The sequence below is a fragment of the Ambystoma mexicanum genome, chromosome 7p, assembly GCF_040938575.1.
Source record: "Ambystoma mexicanum isolate Mex_15411 chromosome 7p, UKY_AmexF1_1, whole genome shotgun sequence".
Taxonomy (NCBI): domain Eukaryota; kingdom Metazoa; phylum Chordata; class Amphibia; order Caudata; family Ambystomatidae; genus Ambystoma; species Ambystoma mexicanum.
In genome coordinates this window covers 219,935,128-219,956,040 of record NC_090939.1, presented here as the reverse complement: position 1 = coordinate 219,956,040, position 20,913 = coordinate 219,935,128, and the positions used below count along the sequence as shown (strand labels likewise).

Below are 20,913 nucleotides of genomic sequence, written 5' to 3'. Positions count from 1 at the left end.
TACACGTAGCACGCTCCCCCAGGCCCGATCGCGTGAAAAAGTTCACGCGAACCCCTGAAATACACGTAGCACGCTCCCCCAGGCCCGATCGCGTGAAAAAGTTCACGCGAACCCCTGAAATACACGTAGCACGCTCCCCCAGCCCGATCGCGTGAAAAAGTTCACGCGAACCCTTGAAATACACGTAGCACGCTCCCCCAGGCCCGATCGCGTGAAAAAGTTCACGCGAACCCCTGAAATACACGTAGCCCGCTCCCCCAGGCCCGATCGCGTGAATAAGTTCACGCGAACCCCTGAAATACACGTAGCACGCTCCCCCAGGCCCGATCGCGTGAGTGACTTCACGTGAACCCCTGGAATACACGTAGCCCGCTTGCCGTGCTGGTACAGGGTTAGCGCAGCCCTTTGCGCTGGATTGGGGATTTTGATGGCTTTTCCCTGCGCGGAAGGCGTTCTTGGGGGCGTAACTGGCGCTGCTGCAAGGTCGCTGCGCCACTATGCGCCACGGCTGGTTTTGGTGGCTGGAATCCATGAATACGCTGTGCGCGGAAATGGGTTTTGGCGCACGCGGCTGGCGCAGGGATTCGCACGCGCACACTGTGCGCCAGCCGCGTGCGCCCCTTGTGCGCTGAATTCTATGAATTACCCCCTAAATCTCAGCAGACTTCTTAGAAATAACAAGATCAGGCCAATGTTTGAAGTTCCTGCTTGATACAGCTGGATCAAAGAGATCCCAGGAGAATGTGTTTTGGGTAAGGAGGGACAGATAGGGGTTAGCAAGCTATAGTGTTTAGCATGGCCAAAGGCAGTCAATGGGTGTGCAAATAACAAAATAACAGCCACAAGGTGTATGATCCTACTTGCATGGCTTATCTCTCCTCCCTGTAATCCAATGCAATAGTTTTGGGTTACAAGATGGAATATTAGTGTCACCTAATAGCCAAAACTAATCAGGAGAAAAACGTGTTGAGAGAATGTGCCATTTGCTTACACCATTTGTCAGTGATAGGCGACATTTCTATAGAGATCCAAGCACAAAACCCTCATACCTAAAGAGTTGCTCTTGAGAAATGTGTACGCAACTGGTATTAGGTACATATACTACAACAAAACAAATAGAATACATGTTTATGTATTTTTATCACACTCACAAGAATGCACTATTCAATGTAGGAAGAAAACAAGGTCAATTATTATTATTTATATGTAATAGCTGCAATGTCCAACGATGTCAAATGTGTTTTCTTAAAGTGCAATGTATGTAGGAATGTATAACATCATTTTCCTTTTAGATGCGAACAATTTGAAAATCATTTTCATCTACTGGTCACCACAGTTGCCTTGAAACGCGATTTGATCATTTCAAAGTGGGCCAAAAGCAAAATGAGCATGTTGAAATGAATCAGATAATATTGCAGGGGCACTGTGACCCATGCTCCATTACAGGTTTTTCCTGGCTCTTCCTTCAGGCCTCCGAATGTTCACATTCTGCAGAGCTTTAGGGGGAAATTCTCTGTGATAAGGTGGTCATCTTGGAGGCCAACCACCACATTAACTTCAAACTCTAAAAAAAAAAAAACGGGATTGTTATTCATCTGCACCGAATGGGAGAAAACATTAGGAAAAGATACAATGATTTCCTATCTTTAATTAATAAGCACGCCCTATTTAACCATCCAATCTACTCTGCATGGACAAGCTTTGTCCTTACTTAAGTTGCAAAACTTTACAAAGTATTAGTCAATTCACATTTACATTTATTTTCCACAAAGCTTTGAAAGAAAAGGTATTTCTGTTTCTAAATATTACATACGTTTTGGAAGCTTCTTAAATTGACTTAAACCTCCATCTAGGGTGCAACCTTCAATCAATGTCGAGCCATTTACATTAACATTAGGCATGACAATGGAAGCATCCCTCAATTCTGATGCTCAGGCTACGTAGGTTAGTAAAAACTGCAACTATTACATCCATCTACTTAGAGCCATTAGACCACTATTGAGTGAGAAAAACCGCGCCACAATTGCAAGAGCTACAATCATGTCACGTTTGGACTATGGTAACGCTCTCCTGATAGGCGCTAGTAAGCAAAGCATCCAAAAATTTCAGCTGCTCCAAAATAAAGCGATCAGAATGGTCAAAAAGAAAGCAAGAAACAAACACATCAGTGAAGCTAGACGGGACCTTCATTGGCTGAAAATAGAGGAACGCATACAATTTAAGACTATGTGCCTAACTCACAAGTGTTTATATGGCAAGGCACCAGCATATCTGACGTCCAAACTCACTTTCTACCACACGTCCAGGGCATTAAGCTCAGCAGCAAACGTGCTCATAACGCCAATGAAACACAAAAAGGAACTTGGCATGGGCAGAGCCTTCCCTAACCGAGCAGCCTCTAATTGGAACAAATTGCCGAAGCACCTTAGATTGGAGCCCAATCTTTTGGTCTTCCGCAAAAAACTTAAAACAGAGCTTTTCAAGTAACCACATGTCTAGGCCCCACTGAATCAGTTAACCGGAATCTTTATGTTTTTGTCCTGTCGCCTCTTTTTGGCTCCTTCTTGAGCTTTGTATATGTCTACCTGTAAGCGCCCCGATGCCTGCGGGCAGTCGGTGCTTTACAAATAAATAAATAAAAAATTATAAAATAAATAAACTTACACAATCAAATGTGAGGTCAGAGTAATCATATCTCCTACATTGAGAAAAGAATAACGTCAATAGCGTTAACCGAGGTGGTGCTGTTTTTTTTTAAAGTGTATTTTGTAAATTGGTTCAACAAAGTAAACCTTACACATTACAAACTAATACAATTAATCATATAATAAATCAAGTAATTCAATAAAAAGCATAATGCTGAGTATCAATTGCTAACACTGCCTCATCTGCACATGTCAAGACAGTACTTTAATTCCAAAGATACAATTATTTCATAATTTCTAGAATAAGCTTATAATAAGAAATCACCATTAAAAATATTTAGGGAAATAACATACCAAACCATACAAGACATTGGGCCTCATTACGAGGTTGGCGGTAACCGGCGGGTTGCCACCAACTCCGTAACACCGATTCGGCCACCTGATATTCCGGTGCCACTAATATTTATTTGATCATCTTTGTTGCCATCCTGACCCGAAACATTCCTTTCTTTTTCTAAGTCTTTACCTCCTAAACAGAAAAATGGAAGCTTTTTTTTAAAAAAAATGTATTAGTTATTTAAACAAACAATACAAACCAAACTTGCAGTGCATACAATAACATTTCAATTATACATCTCTTGATTGTGTTCACTGCTTCCCATATCCCACCCCCCATTACGAGCCCACTTCCTCTAATGCTCTGTTCCCGCGTCTTGCGCCAGGGTGTTCTCTTCCATGGGTTCCGTGGGTCACGCATTGACCCTAATAACTCTGCTATTAATAATTTCCATGCCATCAGGGTCTCAGTCTCCCCCCCCCACATTGCTAGCTTCCTGCCATAACATAGTTTCTGCCTCCGCCCATTTCTGCACATCCTTCCACCATACCTGGTTTGTGGCTTGTCTTCCATCCCATAGCAATTCTTCTCTTTGCAAGTGCATATGCCAGGTCCTTTAGTTTGCTCACATGCTTAAGTTTCTGTGGCCTAGCGAACCCCCCCTAACAAGCAGGCCTACACTGTATCCACCACGATCTTAATACCTCTTTCTGCTAGCTTGTGTGCCACTTCGCTCCAGAAGCGCTCAATAACCGTGCATGACCAAAACATATGCACCATGCCCACATTCTCTTCATCACATTTAGGGCATGCTTACCATCCTGCATTTTTAAACCTAGATATCCTTTGGGGTGTCATATACGCTCTGTGTGTGATATACAGCTGTATCTGCTTTAGTCTAGCATTCCTCCACACCTTCCTATGATACCCTTGAGCTCGTTCCCACATCCCATCATCCATCGGGGATCCCACTTCTCCTTCCCAGTCTTGCCTCAATTGTACTACCTCCTTCCCCACTTTAGACATCACCATCTCGTATATTCTAGATATCTCGTGTCCCCCCTCTGCTATGTCATATATTAAGTCTATAGTAGCATCTGGTTCTTCCTCCAGTACCAGTTCAGGCCACGTTTTCTTAATTCTCTGCACCAGTCTATGATAGGTGATATACTGGCCTGTATGTAGCCCGGTTTCCTCCCTCAACACCTCAAAATCTATTACGGTCCCCTCTTGCCAAATATCTCCCATGGTCGCTATCCCAACCGGTTCCCAATTGTTTCTGATTATCATCCGTAATTGCTTTTCTCCACCCGCTTGTGCAACCATTGGTACTTGAGGGGAACACGGGGATGGGTTCTCCATCATCTGGCAGGCTCTGTGCCACATCCTCCATCCAAGTACCATCATCTTGGGACGCCCTTCCACTTCTGCTTTGGGCAGCCACATAATTTCTCTTAAGTAAAATGGGGCACAATCTTGTCTGAACAACCTGGATTCCGAGGTACTCTCCTCTGAGAGCCATTTGGCCATGTATTGCAGCTGGCCTGCTGCATAATAGACTTCATAATTAGGCAGTTTAATACCCCCTCTCTCAAAGAAATTCTGTAGCTTCAAGAGGGCCACTCTGTTCCGTGTTCCATGCCACAGGAAGTCCCTACACATGCTGTCCAATCTAGTGAAGAACTTCTTTGGTATCCAGTACGGGATGTTCCCAAAGTAGTGTAGAAGCCTAGGCAGGACCACCATCTTCAACATTGCCCCACACCCCATCATTGCTAAAGGCAGCTTTACCCAGAACCACATGCAATTTTCGATTTTCTTAATGTCTACCTCTGTGTTGTACCTATGCTCCTCTTCCACCGTGTGGTATATATCTATCCCTAGATAGCGAAATGTGCTAACCACCCATGGTACCTGTAACACCGGTAGTTGTTTCAAGGGGATCCCTTTATATCCGCCTAATGGGAACATGCTGGACTTCTGAGGGTTCAGCGCTATACCAGACATCCCCGCATATCTTTCCATTACTTCCAAAATATATTGGAGGTTTTCCTACGGGTGTCGCAGATACAACAGCACATCATCACATAAGGATATCAGATGTCGTTCACCCCCACAGCAATGCCTATCGCGTCACATGGTTGCCTCAAGTAGATCGCTAAGGGTTCCAGGACCAATAAATAGAGCATAGGGGACCACAGGTAGCCTTGTCTGGTGCCCCTACGGAGTTGCCACCTTTCCGATATCACTGCTCCAGTTTTAACTCTGGTTAGCCCACTGTAAGTATCCAGAACCCATCCCACAGCCAGCCAGGGCCACCAACAACCATGGCCATTTACCGAAGCAAAGGCCTTTATTGTGTCCAGTGACACAATTGCCAGTTCACCTTCATTCTCGTTTCCATATTCAATGACTCTGTGGAGCCGTCTAAGATTGTCGGATATATTCCTATTAGGGACATAGCCTGTCTGGCAAGGATGTATTAATTTACTAGTGACCCTCCTCAATCTATTTCCCAAAACGGCCGTCAGTATTTTACTGTCTTGGTTTAACATTGATAGGGGTCTGTATGCACCGCAGCTTTGCCCAGGCTTATTAGGTTTGGTTATCAGTATTATAATCGCTTCTCTGAGTGACTCTGGCAGTCTGCCCAGCTCATATGCCTCATTCAACATATCCAACAGCGGGGGAAGCACCTCTCCTTTAAATGTTTTATAGAATTCACTTGGGAGTCCATCAGCCCACGGGGTCTTACTAGTGGGCAACTGTCTCACCACCTCCTCTAGCTCCTCTAAAGTGATCCGTGCATCCAGCTCCTCTCTTTCCTCAGCACTAATCTGTGGCAATCCTATGTCCTCCAATGTTTCTATAATCGTTGCGCGATTATCCTCCCCATCATCTCCATATAGCCGCCCGTAGTAGTCTGCAAACTCCTGGTTAACTCCCTCTTGAGTATCAACCACCCTACCGTCTTCTCTTGTTATCGTTCTAATCGTTGGTCTAGGGGTTTCACTCTTATATAGCCATGCCAAAATCCTCCCTGGTTTATCCCCTCCCGCATGCTGTCTCTCTATATATTTTTTGTATTTGAGGTTACACAGTCTCTCCCAGTGCCCAGCACATTTCTGCTGCAGCCTGAGTATCAATTCAGTGTCTTCTTTAGTATTATTTCCTCCCTCTAGTGCCCTTTCCAATTCACCGTCCGATTCCCACAGATCAGCTAGGATCCCTCCTTCCAGTCCTTTAGATTTCGCTATAGCTACCCCCCTCATCACAACCTTGAAGGCCTCCCACAATGTGCCCGCCGAGTCCACACTGCCAGTATTTGTCTCAAAATAGTTAATTTCCTCCCTCATATCCTTCCTAAAGAGGGGGTCTCTCAGCGCCCCCGAGGGCAAGGATACCATGTCGGTATCCTTGCCCTTGGGGGACGATATTGCCATCCAAGGATCAAAGGCGAGTGGTCCGAAAGGACTCTCGTTTTATATTCAGCGTGCTTGATCTCTGTCATTATCTATGGTCTGACAAAAACAGTCTAGCCTTGTATGTAATTGCTGCAGGGCTGAATAATGTGAATATTGCCTCTCTTGGGGGTGCCACGCCCTCCGTGCATCTTCGAACCCAAAATCATTCAGCAGTGTCTGCTACGCTTTAGCAGCTGGGGCAGGTCTATCCATTTTCCCATCTGATCCCTCTACCTTAGGGTTTAATACGCAGTTAAAGTGCCCCCCTAGATCACTGCACTCCGCGCACACATGCTGAGGTTGTTACACAATGTTTTAAAATATGCTGCTGTGTTTTGGTTCGGGGCGTACGTATTTACAACGCTTATCTCCCTATTTTCAACCAATCCCTTCATTATGACCATCCTCCCATCCGTCTCAACCAGCGTCTGAAGCAGCTGAAATGGGACGTGTGGCGCCACCCAGATAATCACTCCCCTAGCATACGCCGAATATGACGAACCCACCACTGTCCCCTTCCATTTCTTCCCAATCATCTCCATCTTGTCTCGCATCAGATGCATCTCTTGCAGTAAGGCTATATCTATCTTCTGTCTACGTAGGTATAGCATGACCTTATTCCTCTTCATATAACTGTTGAGCCCCCTAACGTTCCAGGAAACTACTTTAAGGTCCCCCCATGGCATGGTAGAGTCCCACTCCTCCTTTCTCCTGTATAGTCCAAAACCAATTGCTTAACTCGTCTACATAGGCTTGTTTTTCAGCTTAAACTCCCCTTAACTAAAAACACAACAAACCCCCCACCTTCTGTCCCTCCCCCCTCCTTTCCCTGTCCTAACAACACCCTCCCCAACTGTTGCCCAGCTCCATCCCTGGAACTCAGGCAGCACCGCATCTAGCCCTTTCTGGCAATAGTCTGTACTCTCGGCTCAGCAGGGTGAAGTCGCCCTAATGGCCGCCTTACTACTAATTCCTGGGGGTAGGTTGCCTTAATCCTGCTTACTTCAAATTCACTACGCCTAGTGCCACATAGTTCACTGGTGCCTTTTGTTCACTATATTCCAGTCCAACAGGGTCAGTGAGTCCAAAAGTTCCATAATGCAGTTACTGGGAATCCCCTCCCATTTTATCCCCTTAATATTCACAATACATCCTCCTCACTTATCATGCTCCTGACGGTCCTGCTCTTCATCTCGCTTTGGACAGCCCTGCAAGTCCAGCCATGCCGCCGCTTCCTCTGGGGTATCAAAAAAAGAACGCTGTACTTTTATGCAAGACTTTTAGCTTCACGGAGTACAGCAACATGTATTTGATAACAGCCGTGCGCAGTCTCCTCTTGATCGCAACATAGCTGTACCACTGTCTTTGCACCAACATGGTGTAGTCAGGGTACGCCGTGATGTTAGTAGATGCCCTTTCTATCGTTCCACCTTTGTGAAAGTACTCCAGGATCTTCCCTCTGTCTTTGTAATTCAGGATCTTCGCAATTATCACCCGCGGTGGGGCCCCAGGTCGTGGCTTCCTCATCAGGGCCCGATGTGCACGTTCAACCCTAAACCCCTGTGAAAGCTTGTCTGCTCCTATTTCTTGCAGGATCATATTCTCCACATAATCCATGGGGTCCTGGCCTTCTTCTCCCTCCTGCAGGCCGACCACCCGGATGTTGTTTTGTCTTGCCCTGCCTTCCGCTTCTTCTGCTCGGTTCTCAAGATTAGCCACCTGCTGCTTTAGTATGTGGACCTCCTTCGCATTACTTGTGCTGACATCTGTATTGGCCTTTACCGCACTCTCCAAGCCACTTTTCCTTTCTGCCAGCACTCTGACGTCTTGTCGCAGCAGTGTGACTTCAATTCCAACTGCATCTATTTTATTCTCCAGGGCCGTCCGTAGATCCGCCATTGCTGTCCCCCATGTGACCCTCAGCTCTGTTATAGCTGCTAGAACCAGGTGGTTTTCTCCTACTGGGGTATCATCCACGGAGGTCGCCGCTGCGCTCTGAGCCGAGGCAGTTGGTGTCCGCTGCGTCTTGGTGAAGGTCTCCATTGTAGGTTGCTTGCTCTTGGCCCTCGCTCCCTTAACCAACATCATGCAATCCTGCATGCGTATCCAGTTCCAGCTCCCCTGCGTCATGCTAGTTTTATTCCTGGTGTTACTGTAACTCCCCCAGGGCAGTCAGGCCCAGGAGCAGCGTCCTCAGGGGGCTGCGATATGTTGTGGTGTGCAAAGTTACATTTCGCGTGGGCTGTGTCCTCCCACGTACCTTTCTGCCTATTGTGATCACTACTCCATTTGCATTTCCCCGAGGATCTGTAGATGCACCTTCCACTCCGCTGCCACTATGCCGCAGGCCTATATGGCACTTAGTGTTGTGTATGCACCTTAATGGGAACTTTTCTGCAGTGCCAGCATTCAGCCTGCTTGGCGCTTCCTTCTTGCTATGCCGTCATATCGCGACAGTCCAGGATAAATTGGGTTCTTGCTCCTTTTAGGTTAAGTGATGCTAATGTCGTCCTATGCTTTCATTTGCATAGCAGCGTGTCCCACTTCGTTGTATCAGTCCCATCTACTCCTAGGGATGGCCACTTCAGCTCTGGTCTCTGAGCCTATGTCTCCCAACCAAAGCAGAAGAACGCCCACTCTGCCAAGCCCAATGTCTTTTATGCACCAGTAAATCACTGTGATGTAGAGCAGCTCTCCTGCTATTATGAGCCCATGCTGCTCATCATGTGGGGAGCGAGCGGGGACAATGCCTAGGTTCCACACAAGTGTTAAAAGTCAGATCTCTGAATCATCCTCAGAGGCACGGCTCCGTTGCCTCTATTGTCACTGCTGCGGGCCCTTTGTTGTCCGCCATATTGTATTTTCGGTGAGTATGCAGCCGTGTACTTAGAAGTTCCTCTTATCTTCCAACTTTCGTTTGCTCCTCCCGTTTCACTCCGACATCACAGGACACCTCTTCAGGTGACTTTATTTGCAATTACGGTGCACTTTGATCAATATCCCAGCATACCATTTCTATGCGAGCCACGCTGACTGCATCGCTCAGCGCGGCTCCTTTGCCAGTGTTAGTTGGGGATAGCAGTCTGCAATAATGTATCCTTTCAGTCAATCCGCGGCTGCCACTGCGCGTACAGGTGCCCGGAACACTACTGCCGTGCCTGCAACTGTAACTATTGTAGCGGGCATCCGCTGTACACGTCTGCCGTGCCTGCCTCACGGTGCACTCCACCGCCCGAAGAGCCGCAGGTGCCCTCAAATTGTGGGATGCTGTGCTGATCGGGCACAAGAACCAAGCGCCACCTGGGCCTCGAGCGCCGGTCCACATCCCAGTTTCCCAGGCACGGCTCAGTTTCCTCCTCGATCGCGGGTATGATTTCTTTGTTGTCCGCCATCGTGCCTGCCCACTCGTATATATGCGGCTGCATGATTAAAAGTTCCTTTTCTCCATGGGACTTCGCTCCGCTTCAGAGTTTCTTGCAGCAATTACTGGCCACCAGTTCCGACACCTTTGCTGCTATTCGTGAAGTGCGCAGGTTACTATTACATTGTATTATTCCGGATCAATTGTCGGATCTTCAGGAGCTGCCTCACAAGATGCGTCCTACTCCATGGCTGGTTAGCCACACCCCCACAAATGGAAGCTTCATCCTTTTTGATTCACTGTTTTCCAAATACATTATTTATTTCTCTGGATACTTTCTGTAAACAAATATAACAATATATATTTAATCCATGTTATCCTATAATAGTTTTCATGGGTAGCATCCCTCTCTCTTTGAGTTAATCCACACATACCTGGATTAAGCAGCATAGCCTTTCGGCATACATCAGCGTTTTCATATGAATCATGCCATTTTGTGTTCTTGCTTTATATAAAGCTATCACTCGAGCACACATTTATAGACTCATGTGCCATCTTGGAATGGCTCCTACACCTATATTGACTAGCACATTAGGTACTGAGCAGGACCTCATAGAATATACCACATTTCAAAATAGCAACACAAAAGGCAATACATTTAGTTACATAAAACCAAACATCGGTCTCTTGAAAAATGTGTGCCCTGTGCCCAAAAGTCACAATGATTCCCCCCAGAATGTATCTGTAGCAGGTAAGTTACTTGTGTTGGTGATTGTTCAAAATAGATGCAACAGGGTTACTAGGTAAGTAAAATGTGCCCTTATCCGTCAGATGGTACTATCCAGTTTTGATGACCAAAAGGCAGTGGAATGGAATGTTAGGATACAAAGGGACTGGTTCCCAATGTTATCGTTTGGAGGACAGGGGGAGACAAATGCTTTGCGCCTATTTACTCCCCTGACTCCCATTTTCATAGATGACTTGATGGGTCGCCTGGTGTTTGCTGGAGGTAGGATTTTATACCGTTGGTTCTGGTGAGAGGTACCCAGGAGGTCCCGGTCAAGGCTTCTTCCGGTCAGGTCCAGGTGCAAGATATAACCCCTGGTGATGAAGAAATGCAAGATTAACCAATGCAGTCCTTGTCAGGACAATTCACAGGACGGGAGAAGGAGAGTTCCAGCGACGGCCACTGTACACAGACAGCAGGTGGGCATCTTTCCAGACGCGGGTGAATAATCTTCACCAGGACAGGATCCCTCGTTAGGCTGAAATTTGCAGTGAAGACACAGCTGCAGGGCAGCCAATCAGGGATGGTGGGAGGGCTGGGGAGGTGGGAACAAGGACGTGGCCGGGAAGTGAAAGCAGGCTGGGGGGGAGGGAGTGTGGAGGGTGCGCCGCATCTGGGGAAGACAGGTTTTTTAATTAAATATGGCGGCGTATGGCCCTGCTGGTGGAGGATGGCGAAATACACTCACCTGAGGGTTCTACAGGAAAGAAGACCAGAAACAAACACTTTAAAGTTTAGAGGGACAGTATAAGCCAGTCCAACCATCCTGAAACACTAGATAAAAGATGCACAACTGAATATCCTTGTTACAGCCTGTTTCACAGAATAGTGAATTCAAAGTTATTAGTCAAATTTTCTGAAGGAACGGCTTTGAAGGAGTCACCAAAGATCACAAACACAGATAATCTATGGAAAGAATTACTAATCCTATCTGTGTTCACATGGTATACTATAAAACTGATTAACGTAAAGTCTTGTAGCTAGTACACACATTGTGGACAGGAAGACAATGTAGCTTCTCTGAAGTTTGAAACTAATGTGAGGGCAATGGTGGATAACTGATTAGCTAGGTGCAATGAATGACATTTCGGATTACATGTAATGTAGTTGTATATAAGATGTATAGTTAGTTCATCTAGAGAAATAATATTGTCACTTTAGAACACAGTGATGTGGATACATTTAGAATAGTTTGTTCAGAAGATAAAACCTGTATAACGAAAACCCTTGGAGAAAAATCCAAAAATGGCAAAGAAAACTACAGTGGGAGGAGGGATTTTCTTTTTTTTCTCCCCCAACATTGCGAAATTCAGTACTATGCCACTTTCCAATACTGTGCCATGCTGAGAGCAAAAACATTCTCCACTTCTCTCAAAGTGGAGAATGCCCTTGCCCTTATGCCCTTGCCAGTGTTTTCAATCAATTATCAACCTTAGTTCGTTCTCATCAATAAAAGATGCAAAGGATAAAATCAACTTTCATAAACCAATGTTTAATATTTAAAAAAATAGCCAGAGGGTGACTGATCTCACAGATCCTTTATTCCAGCACCATGTTCTATCACATATTTTTATAACATTCAAGTGCATAGTGGTAATTAACCTTCTTAAATCCAGAGATTTCATGGCAAACAGATATGTCTTGGCCACAAGCGGGTCTTTTACCTGCACACACAGCTACAGGCATCACGCATTCACCTCCCATTTATTTGGTTTCCGCTGTGTTAGGCAGGACCCTGTGCAGTTCCCTTAGGGACCACTGCAAAAAGTTTAAGTCCACAGGAGTAAGCAGTAAACCCAATTGGTAGCAGTCTGCACCACCCAGATTTACCTGGTAGCTGTGGCTGAGCAGTCAGACTTCTCTCAAGAAGAGTTAGGCACTATATAGAGTATACACAATAGGGCTAAAAATACAGTAGAACAAGCAAACACTGACCAGAGCTTTGGTATAAAAGTATATAATTATTTATTTAAAAACACACTTATGAAAATACACTGGCACTAATATATCAAGCAAGTTCAAACACAGTCACTATAAGTATATACACCTCCCTAGTTAATTATTTGACAAGTCTAGGTTAAGACACCACTTATTAGCAAAACAGGGGTGAGCGCGAAACCGTAGATGGCACTCCAATAATTTGTTTAAAAAGGGAGGGAAAAGACAGAGTTTGGAAATAACAGTACCAACACTTAAGAAACCACAGCAAGTCAAGAAAGGCAGGGTCTACTGTAGAGCCAAAAGTTCATAGGCCAGGCCCACTCTTGGAGAGAGCAAGTCGGAATGTGCCCAAGATCACACAGTGGAAATGCACTCAACGTCTTTGCAGAAAAGTCAAAAAGAGGTTGGATCAGTTCAGAAAGGCAAAGTTAGCAGGACTGAGGTCAACCCAGTTGGAAGGTCAAGGACTTACGGGACACCTTGGACAATCCGTTGCAAGGGAGACCTGGCGGGACACAGTACCTGAAATGGTGAGAAAGCTCCAGCGGTGGCAGTTGTTCCTGGCAGCGGGTGCAAGTCATGGCTTCGACGAGAGGAAGAGATGATCTTGACGAGGAAGAAAGCTGGAGTCATTGCACTACCAGGTAAGAAACCAGCCGCGGAGTTCCCGATTAAAAGGTACAACCCTTTTATTCGCCGTAGTGGTGAAGCTTTGCTATCCGGCCGCCGGGGTGCTTGGCATGGGCGATTCGACCACGAGACTTCCAGGAAGGCGAAAAAGGTGAACTGGTAGGTCCCACCAGCTCAAAGGGAAGAAGACTCTCCTGGAAGAAGATCTCCTCTGTCGTCGGGGAAGTGGTGAGTTCATACAGCAGGGCTCCACCGGTGGTGTCGTCGTCGTAGATGGCTCAGCTTCTCCCCGCTTCGGATTCTTTAGGTCCTGTGGCGACTTCTGAAGTTCCAGTCCCCAAAGCCCTGCTTTTATGCAGAAAAACCCCCATTCAACAGCCTAGCTGTCACTCACACATGCTAAGTAGTGAGCCGGGCGGCTCACCACTGGGCCAATCACACAAGAGTGCGACTTGATTTGCCAAGGTGACTCAGTCCAGGGTGCCTAATCCCCCCCTCCCATACATCCTGTAGACCCCAGACAGAGTGGCACCATTTGGAGGGCTTCTGTGCAGAAGCCCGCCAAAAAGTGGAACAAAGGTGCTAAGGTGTGTGTCCCGGGATCGGGTTGCACCTGTGGAAACAGGATTCCTGGAAGGCGTCCGAACTGGAGAGGCCAGGCTGGTGGAGTAGTGTCACCAGCTGATGGTATACGCTAGTAGCAACTGCAACCCTGCCCGGTAGGACAGGGGAGCTAGGAACCCCCCAGACGTCACAAGACTTCCCCTGCGGGTCTGATGTAGACAAGTGACTGCACTGGGAGGGATGGAGATGCAACAGACGAAAGGTGTGGAGGATGCACTGGATACTCTTGCAGAGTATGGACACCACAGCAAAAAAGGGGCAAAGGCAGAGCCTGACAACGTGGTATTCAGGAGTCAGGAGAAATGGAGTAGCAGGCAAACTTGAGATACCAAGGGGAACAGGAGAGGAGAACCAATTGGCGAGGCAAGGCAGAAGTCCGTAACCAACCAAGGTGGCTAATAGGCAAGCTGGACCCCAGGGCAGACAGCACAGGCGGAATACCCCAAGGGACCCACAGAGGAACCAAGGGAGACTAGAACCAGGGAACCGGCTGGAGAAGGCTGGAATCAGGTGATTGCAGGTAGAGCAGGATACAGAGAACCAGGGAAACCGGCTGGAGAAGGCTGGAAACAGGTGATTGCTGGCAGAACAGGATACGGGCGCTACTACGGCGAGTCAGGAACGAACCGCGTTAAGACGCGATTCGTTCTCTGACTCAGCCGCTATTTACGGCCCTCGGCGTGAAGCCGAGGCCTGAAGTGCAGGCTGGATCGCGCATGCGCAGCCGCCCTGGCCGGGAGTGAAAACGAGGCTTGACACGCAAGCCGCCGGCCTCCGCGTATTGCGGCGCATGCGCGCGCCTGAAAACAATCCGAGGTTTCGGATGTCGGGAGACTCCTCTCCCGACTAGCCGAAACCTCGGATAGACCCACCAAGACTGGCAGCGTCTCGCTGTCCCCCAGGTAAGTGGTCTAACACCAGGGCTCGACTTGGATAAGAATTTCAGAGGCAAACACAAACGCCATTTTAAAACCGAGTCCTGGCAAAAAGACCCAACCGGGGAATAAATATTAAATAAATAACCCGGCGGTATCTTTAACATTGCACCAAAAAGTGGTGCTTTTAAAATCAATGGGAAAATCCCATAAGAAATATTCCGGTGGAATATTTTGCGTGGTATCCACTGCCACCAGCCAGAAACTTGACAAGGGGGGACTGGACAGTGCCCCCTTGGAAAACACACCCAGGGGCAATCAAATTACCCCTAACAGTACTTCCACAATATGATGGTTTGTACTGGTTCTGTTCACAATTTGAGACTAGTAAAGCCAATGGTGACTTTACATGCCCTGGGAGACAGTTGTCAGTTCCAGGGTATGGAGTCTATGTTTGGGGGTCACTATGACACCCCTGTGTTACTGCACTGAGGGTGCTGTGTAACACACATACCAAAAACACATGAAGCCCTATGGAGTAAAAGACCCCATAGCCCATAAAACACGTTCACAGTCAAAGGACATACTCAAATCATGCCTAAGAGTGGGAGAAAAAGAGTCTCACTCTTAGCAGGAGAAAAAAATAAACCCCAAAAATCCAGCAAAGCTGCTGGGGGACTCACTAGGTTTGGGAAATTAGCCTCAACAGAGAATTCTCCCTAACACGCTGATACCCTAAAATGTTCCTCGATGCACTCCTGTGGCAGGTAAGAGAGGAAGTAGTTACCATTGTTTGGCTATTGTTTGAATGTGCTGTAACTAAGGATACCTTTTTCTTCCAGGGACATCCTTAACTTTTGCCATAAAATTGGAGAATATAAGATATTGTTCATCTCTAAACTCACATCTTTAAAGGAAAAACCTTAAAGAGGTGCCACTTTTGCTTGCTCAGATACTCAGGGGTTACCAAACTTCCTGTCTCATTGCACAGCTAGAGTGCACATCGGAACTCGGAGTACTGCCTTCAAAAATTATTCTGCAAAATGCTTAAGGTCTCCACACCTGAAAGCCCCCACACTTGAGCACCGCAGAGAAATGCAGAGATATTTGATCTATAAAAACCTCAATACAACCCTCGTCTTATATGTCCATCTCACAGACCATTCTACGGTAAAGTAGTACAGAGGTAATTTTACTGTTTACCTAATTCCACTTACATTATTTTCCAAACACCACTTGCATGTGGGCTGACCCATCCAAACAAACCCTCCACTCAAGGTTTAAACATATTTCTATATCTCTCTAAAATAATCCATGATCACTCCCAAATTTTGCTGGAGGCCTTTCGGTGTTAGTATACATAGATGACACTGTTCATTGATCTAATACTTAATATTGTGTTCCACTTAAAGATGGCGGATCTGATTTTACTATGTTACAGCGTGGTAGAAAACTGATAAGAGTTAAATTTCATAATAATTTGGCCAAAAGCACCCCTGCACAACCCCCCTTTGTTTACCTTAAAATGCCAAGTCATTTGCGCCTACCACAGTGGACTGATGCAGTAATAATGCTCTAAGCCAATTATAGTAGTTAAGTAAACTGGCCAGGTCCCTGGTGCCTACCAGCTTTCGACATTGTTTTCTCTTGTCAACTGAGGCCTGCCTGCTACAGATCTAAAAAAGCTGCAAGCAGCTTTCCACCTCGTGCTTTTGTATATTTCTTTATCCAGTGGCCGTGGTCAGGCAATGATGAGTTGGGAGCCCAACTTCGAATCCATCCTCAAGAATTAGTCATAGGACTATGTCTTTCTCCCTCAGAAATCTCATTTCCTCCTTTAGGTTTAGCAATCACCTTTTTGCGGACTATACTTATATCACCTCTAGAATTTCTGAACCATTTCCATGCCAATCCCACTCTCCCAAATATGTCTCACTGACGTCTCACTCATGGCTCACAACCTATCAGTTCTTGTTAACAGTTCAACACAACCAGCTTCAACCTCGTAACTTCAGAAAAATCTGCACAAGCCTGATTAATCACTCAACTAAAATAATTTTTTCTACTCTAGTACTCAGTAAATTGAACAAATGCACAAACCCACCTATTGGTATACTCTACTCATTTATTTGGTACCCAGACATTTTACCGAAAACAAAACGTTTTACAGAAAACCATAACACCGATCAAATACCGAAAATCTTAAATATATATGGGGGAGTGTGGTAAGGAGTTCAATTGGGTGGTGTTACAAGTTGGGGGGGGAGGGACCCTCCAAATAAAAAAAAAACAGAATTCAGTATTTTATGACCATTTATTTTTCTTCTAGTCTCCTCAACAGAGTACTCAACTTTGCAACACACACCCTTTTCAACCTTTCCCTCAATGCAAAATAACTCTTTCATTCCTGATACTAGTCTATATGTCCATCCATTGTTGCCCAGAAGTAACACGCCGACTACGTACGTATAGCTGCACTCTCTCTCTAACTCTTCGTCGCAACACAACCTATCAATCCCATTCTGCCTGTGACTTCTCAAGCTTTTGTTCCTTTTTTCTTATTGCCCCCTCTACTGGAATACTCCCACGAGCCATCTATTCAGTGGAACCATTCAAAATGTGGATTAAACTCAACTTGCTAGTGATGGATGGAGCCCTCTCAAACCTTGCCCCCCCCCCCTTCTACCTACCTAAACTAAACTGCAGTCTGCCCCCAGGGTCACTGTATGTAAAAAAAATATTAGGATGTCCTTCAGTCCCTGTCTGGTATATGTTCCCACTCTTAGACCTTCAGCACCCAAAATATGTCAGGTAATAAAACAATGCTTTTATGTACAATGCCCAAACACACCTTATATGTGGTGTTAGTTTTGATTGTTATATCCCTTTTTGGCTGTTTTAACCAGATGCTACTTTTGGATTTTGAGTGTTTGTCGTAACTTGTAGCAAGTTTCTATTTCATTGATGAATCGGACCATGTTTTTTAAGTGTATTTGATTATTTTTCTTTCTGTTTCTATGCATTGTTTTATGGATGATTTCTGAAATAAACAGTTTGACTTGCAAATAGCTTAAGAGGGCTCTGTACCACATATGACCTAATTTCTATGATAAACATAACAAGGCTTAGTATCTGAAACTGCTTGTTTTTTTACCCTTTTATCTCACTTGTGTATGCGATAGTCACCATGAAAGCTGCATAGATCAAGGAGTTGGATGTATTCACTTGGCTATGGTTTGTGCTCAAACTGGTGTAAACATTCGAAAATATTTAATGCGGAGCATCATTGCATCAATGGAGAAGGCCAGCTCAATGGCCAATAACACTTTCATGACTTATGCTGAATGCCAGACTCTGCCATTCAGTAGTCCTTTTGAGCAGCACACATGGCCACCATATTGGACAGACCTATGTGGGCATTTGCCTGCCTCTTCTTGGGAGCTAAGCTTTCCACCCCAGTAAAAAGTGACAGGCAAGAGCTGCTTCTTTTCTTTCATGACTGAAGGTCTTTTGATTGTAAAAGACTTCCTGGATTGTAGCAAATATGAGAGTAAAAGCAAAAATGACTATCATTGGCATGGGGGAAGACACAAGAACCATACTAATACGTTAATCATGCACAGATTGACCTGATCCTTGCCTGCCAGGCATATAGGCAGGAGTTGGAATTGATAAAATAGGAAGAGCAGTCTATCAGAAGGAAGACCTCAGATCAAAGCTCAAATAGGAAACAATGCCTTTATGCTTCAGCTGTGTAGGACAATGCCCCTTGCCCCTCTGCTCGAACAGTGCACTGCCACAATGTAAACTCCTGCATTATTCATTGCAAAGAAGGAATGTGCTATTGCAAAGCAGATTCCCAGCAGCGGACGAACATCCAGCAAAAAGAGGGAAGATGCTATTTTTCTCTACACAGTGGTGACTACATGTATCTAGGGTAGTCTCCCAGAGGAAACAGGGAGAAAGGATTTTAAAGCCACAATAATGGTCTAAGTCTCCCAGTGAATATGGTGGCATTTTGCCAATACTACCTAAAATATGCCAGCTTCACAGGGATTGCAATACACTCATCTTGCCCTTCCCCTCAGCTGAACTTCAGAAAGTTGCTGCTGACCGAGGTTTGAGGACTCCTGCAATGGGACCACAAACTACAATCTGGAAGCTGAGTGAAAGGAGCTTAGACTATCTGCTTATGGACAAATCCCAGGAAGATGAGGAGACACTTAACAATAAATACCCTGTTGCATGGAACCAAATGGCTGTATTAGGCCATTATGTCTAGGATCCTACACACACAATGGGGGTATTCAAATGAAAAATCGTTCATTCTTATAAAGATAGGATTATCCAGTTAGATGTGCTGGAATAGATGTGGCGAGCTGGTAGAAAGCAACGCACAATCAACAAAGCGAGCACTTCTGTGGACACTTTCTGGATGCAATGATGCCATAGGGCAGGAATTTGCACTGTTAACATTCACAACCACAGCCCAGAGGAATATTCCAATAGCCATCATAAATCAGGCTATAGAAGAATGCATCATGGAAATCTACCAAATACAGGCATTGCTCAGCTGCATTACTGGAAGTCCTTTGTCATGGGGAGCATGTTTTATCGTCTCAGAGGAACAAACTGATGGAAGTCCATGTGATCCAGTGTGTGTTTGAGACAACCCATTTTGAATTCCAATGAAAAATAATGCAAGTTGGGAACAGCTGGATGAAAAACGAAATGGTTGCTAAGCGTTTATCAATTGTTGATGCTTGTGACAAATCTGGTCCTAAACCTCAAGGCATATTACTGTATATAATAATAATACTTTAATGTGATACAGATTGAAAATAATTCAAACTTTACACATATTACAAATTACATACATTAAAATATACTCTTTAAAAGAAGACATAAATAAACATTGCTACATATTTCCTTTAAAAAAACACAAAAATACTCAGGAAAAAAGTGGAAAAAAGCAATAATATATGGCTAATTAGCCTTGCCTACAAATTAGCACATGCTTGGCCACTTATGCAAGAGTTATACATTTCTACAAAAGACACCATGCCTTAAAACCCATTAAATGTGTAAGAGATGTGAGACCTCTTCCTAATCAGAATGACTCAAATAATATTTGACCCACCCTATTGAGATGTTTCAAATCAAGGCACCCAGAACTTTTTCAATCTGCAGCCACACATTATACAGCGCAATAAATAGATGCATGTTGGAAGCATTAGTGCAGTAGAGCCAGAATTGACTTTCACAAATGGTTTGAGGATCATGTACAAATTCCCCAAGATATTTAGAGATTGAGGAACCCAATAGATAACACTCAGTCAATAAATGCTTGGCTGTCTCAAGGCATTCAGGGAATTTGCATAAACGACAAGCTTGCTCAATAGCAGGGGATCTTATTCCTGGCTCCTACATTATACAGGGTGGGTAATTGCTCCAAACGGAACAGAATAATAAAACGTCTGAGCCTTTTGGTGGGGCAGAGGTACAAATATGCTTGGGGTTTCATAAAATTATAAAGTCTATATTTAACAAAATGAAAAGACTTTAAGCTGCTCAAGTGTGAGAAATTCTCTAACCAATCCCATAGGTCCACCTTTTTACCAAGCGCTTTTAAAACGTCCTGGGAGACAGTTACCCCTCTATGCGTCCAGCCTATGTCTCTGAGAAATTTAGTCATATCTTTCTGGAGGGGGGAAGTGGTGTATTTTTTGTTCACTTCTTGATGGATCACAGCCGATAACGGGTTGGGAGAACTGCTCTTCATTTTGAGATCGAAACCCGCCCTCCTTTTAAGTACCAGTGCTTTAAGTGAGGGAAGGCCCAACTCAAGCCTAATCAGGGCCACTGGGACACTCGGAGGTAATCCCAGTATCCGGCGCCAGAATTTACCCTCCATCACTTGTAGCCAGGCCAGATCGAATGAAATAAGGGCCTCAAGCCCATAAGTAATCATGGGCGCAAACACTTGGATGTATAAGTGTCTCGTCCCCCACAAGGTAAAACCGCCCTGCTTGCAGGTAAATGACGTTATTAATGCTGTTACTTGCTGCGCCCTGGTTATACGTCCTTGTCTGCACAGGGGATAGTCGCCCAGCGGTTCAATTTCCACACCAAGATACCAATAAGATGGAGCATAGAGTATATGATTATTATACACCCACAGAGCGTCTCGGGATACTCTTTTCCTCGCAAATCTGAGCACCTTTGTCTTATCTAGATTATGGGTCAATC

The 20,913-nt window shown here is 45.2% G+C and overlaps 1 protein-coding gene across 4 annotated transcripts in view; it reads right to left on the bottom strand.

Moving 5' to 3' along the window:
• Window positions 1-1,116: 1,116 nt before the first annotated feature.
• VPS26C (VPS26 endosomal protein sorting factor C) overlaps window positions 1,117-20,913 on the bottom strand; it is a 641,087-nt gene continuing 621,290 nt past the window's right edge. For all 4 annotated transcript variants that reach the window (XM_069636086.1, XM_069636088.1, XM_069636089.1 and 1 more), the window contains one exon: window positions 1,117-1,564. In XM_069636086.1, the coding sequence (XP_069492187.1) occupies window positions 1,482-1,564 (83 nt within the window). In that variant the 3' untranslated portion in view covers window positions 1,117-1,481. The remainder of the gene's footprint in view (window positions 1,565-20,913) is intronic.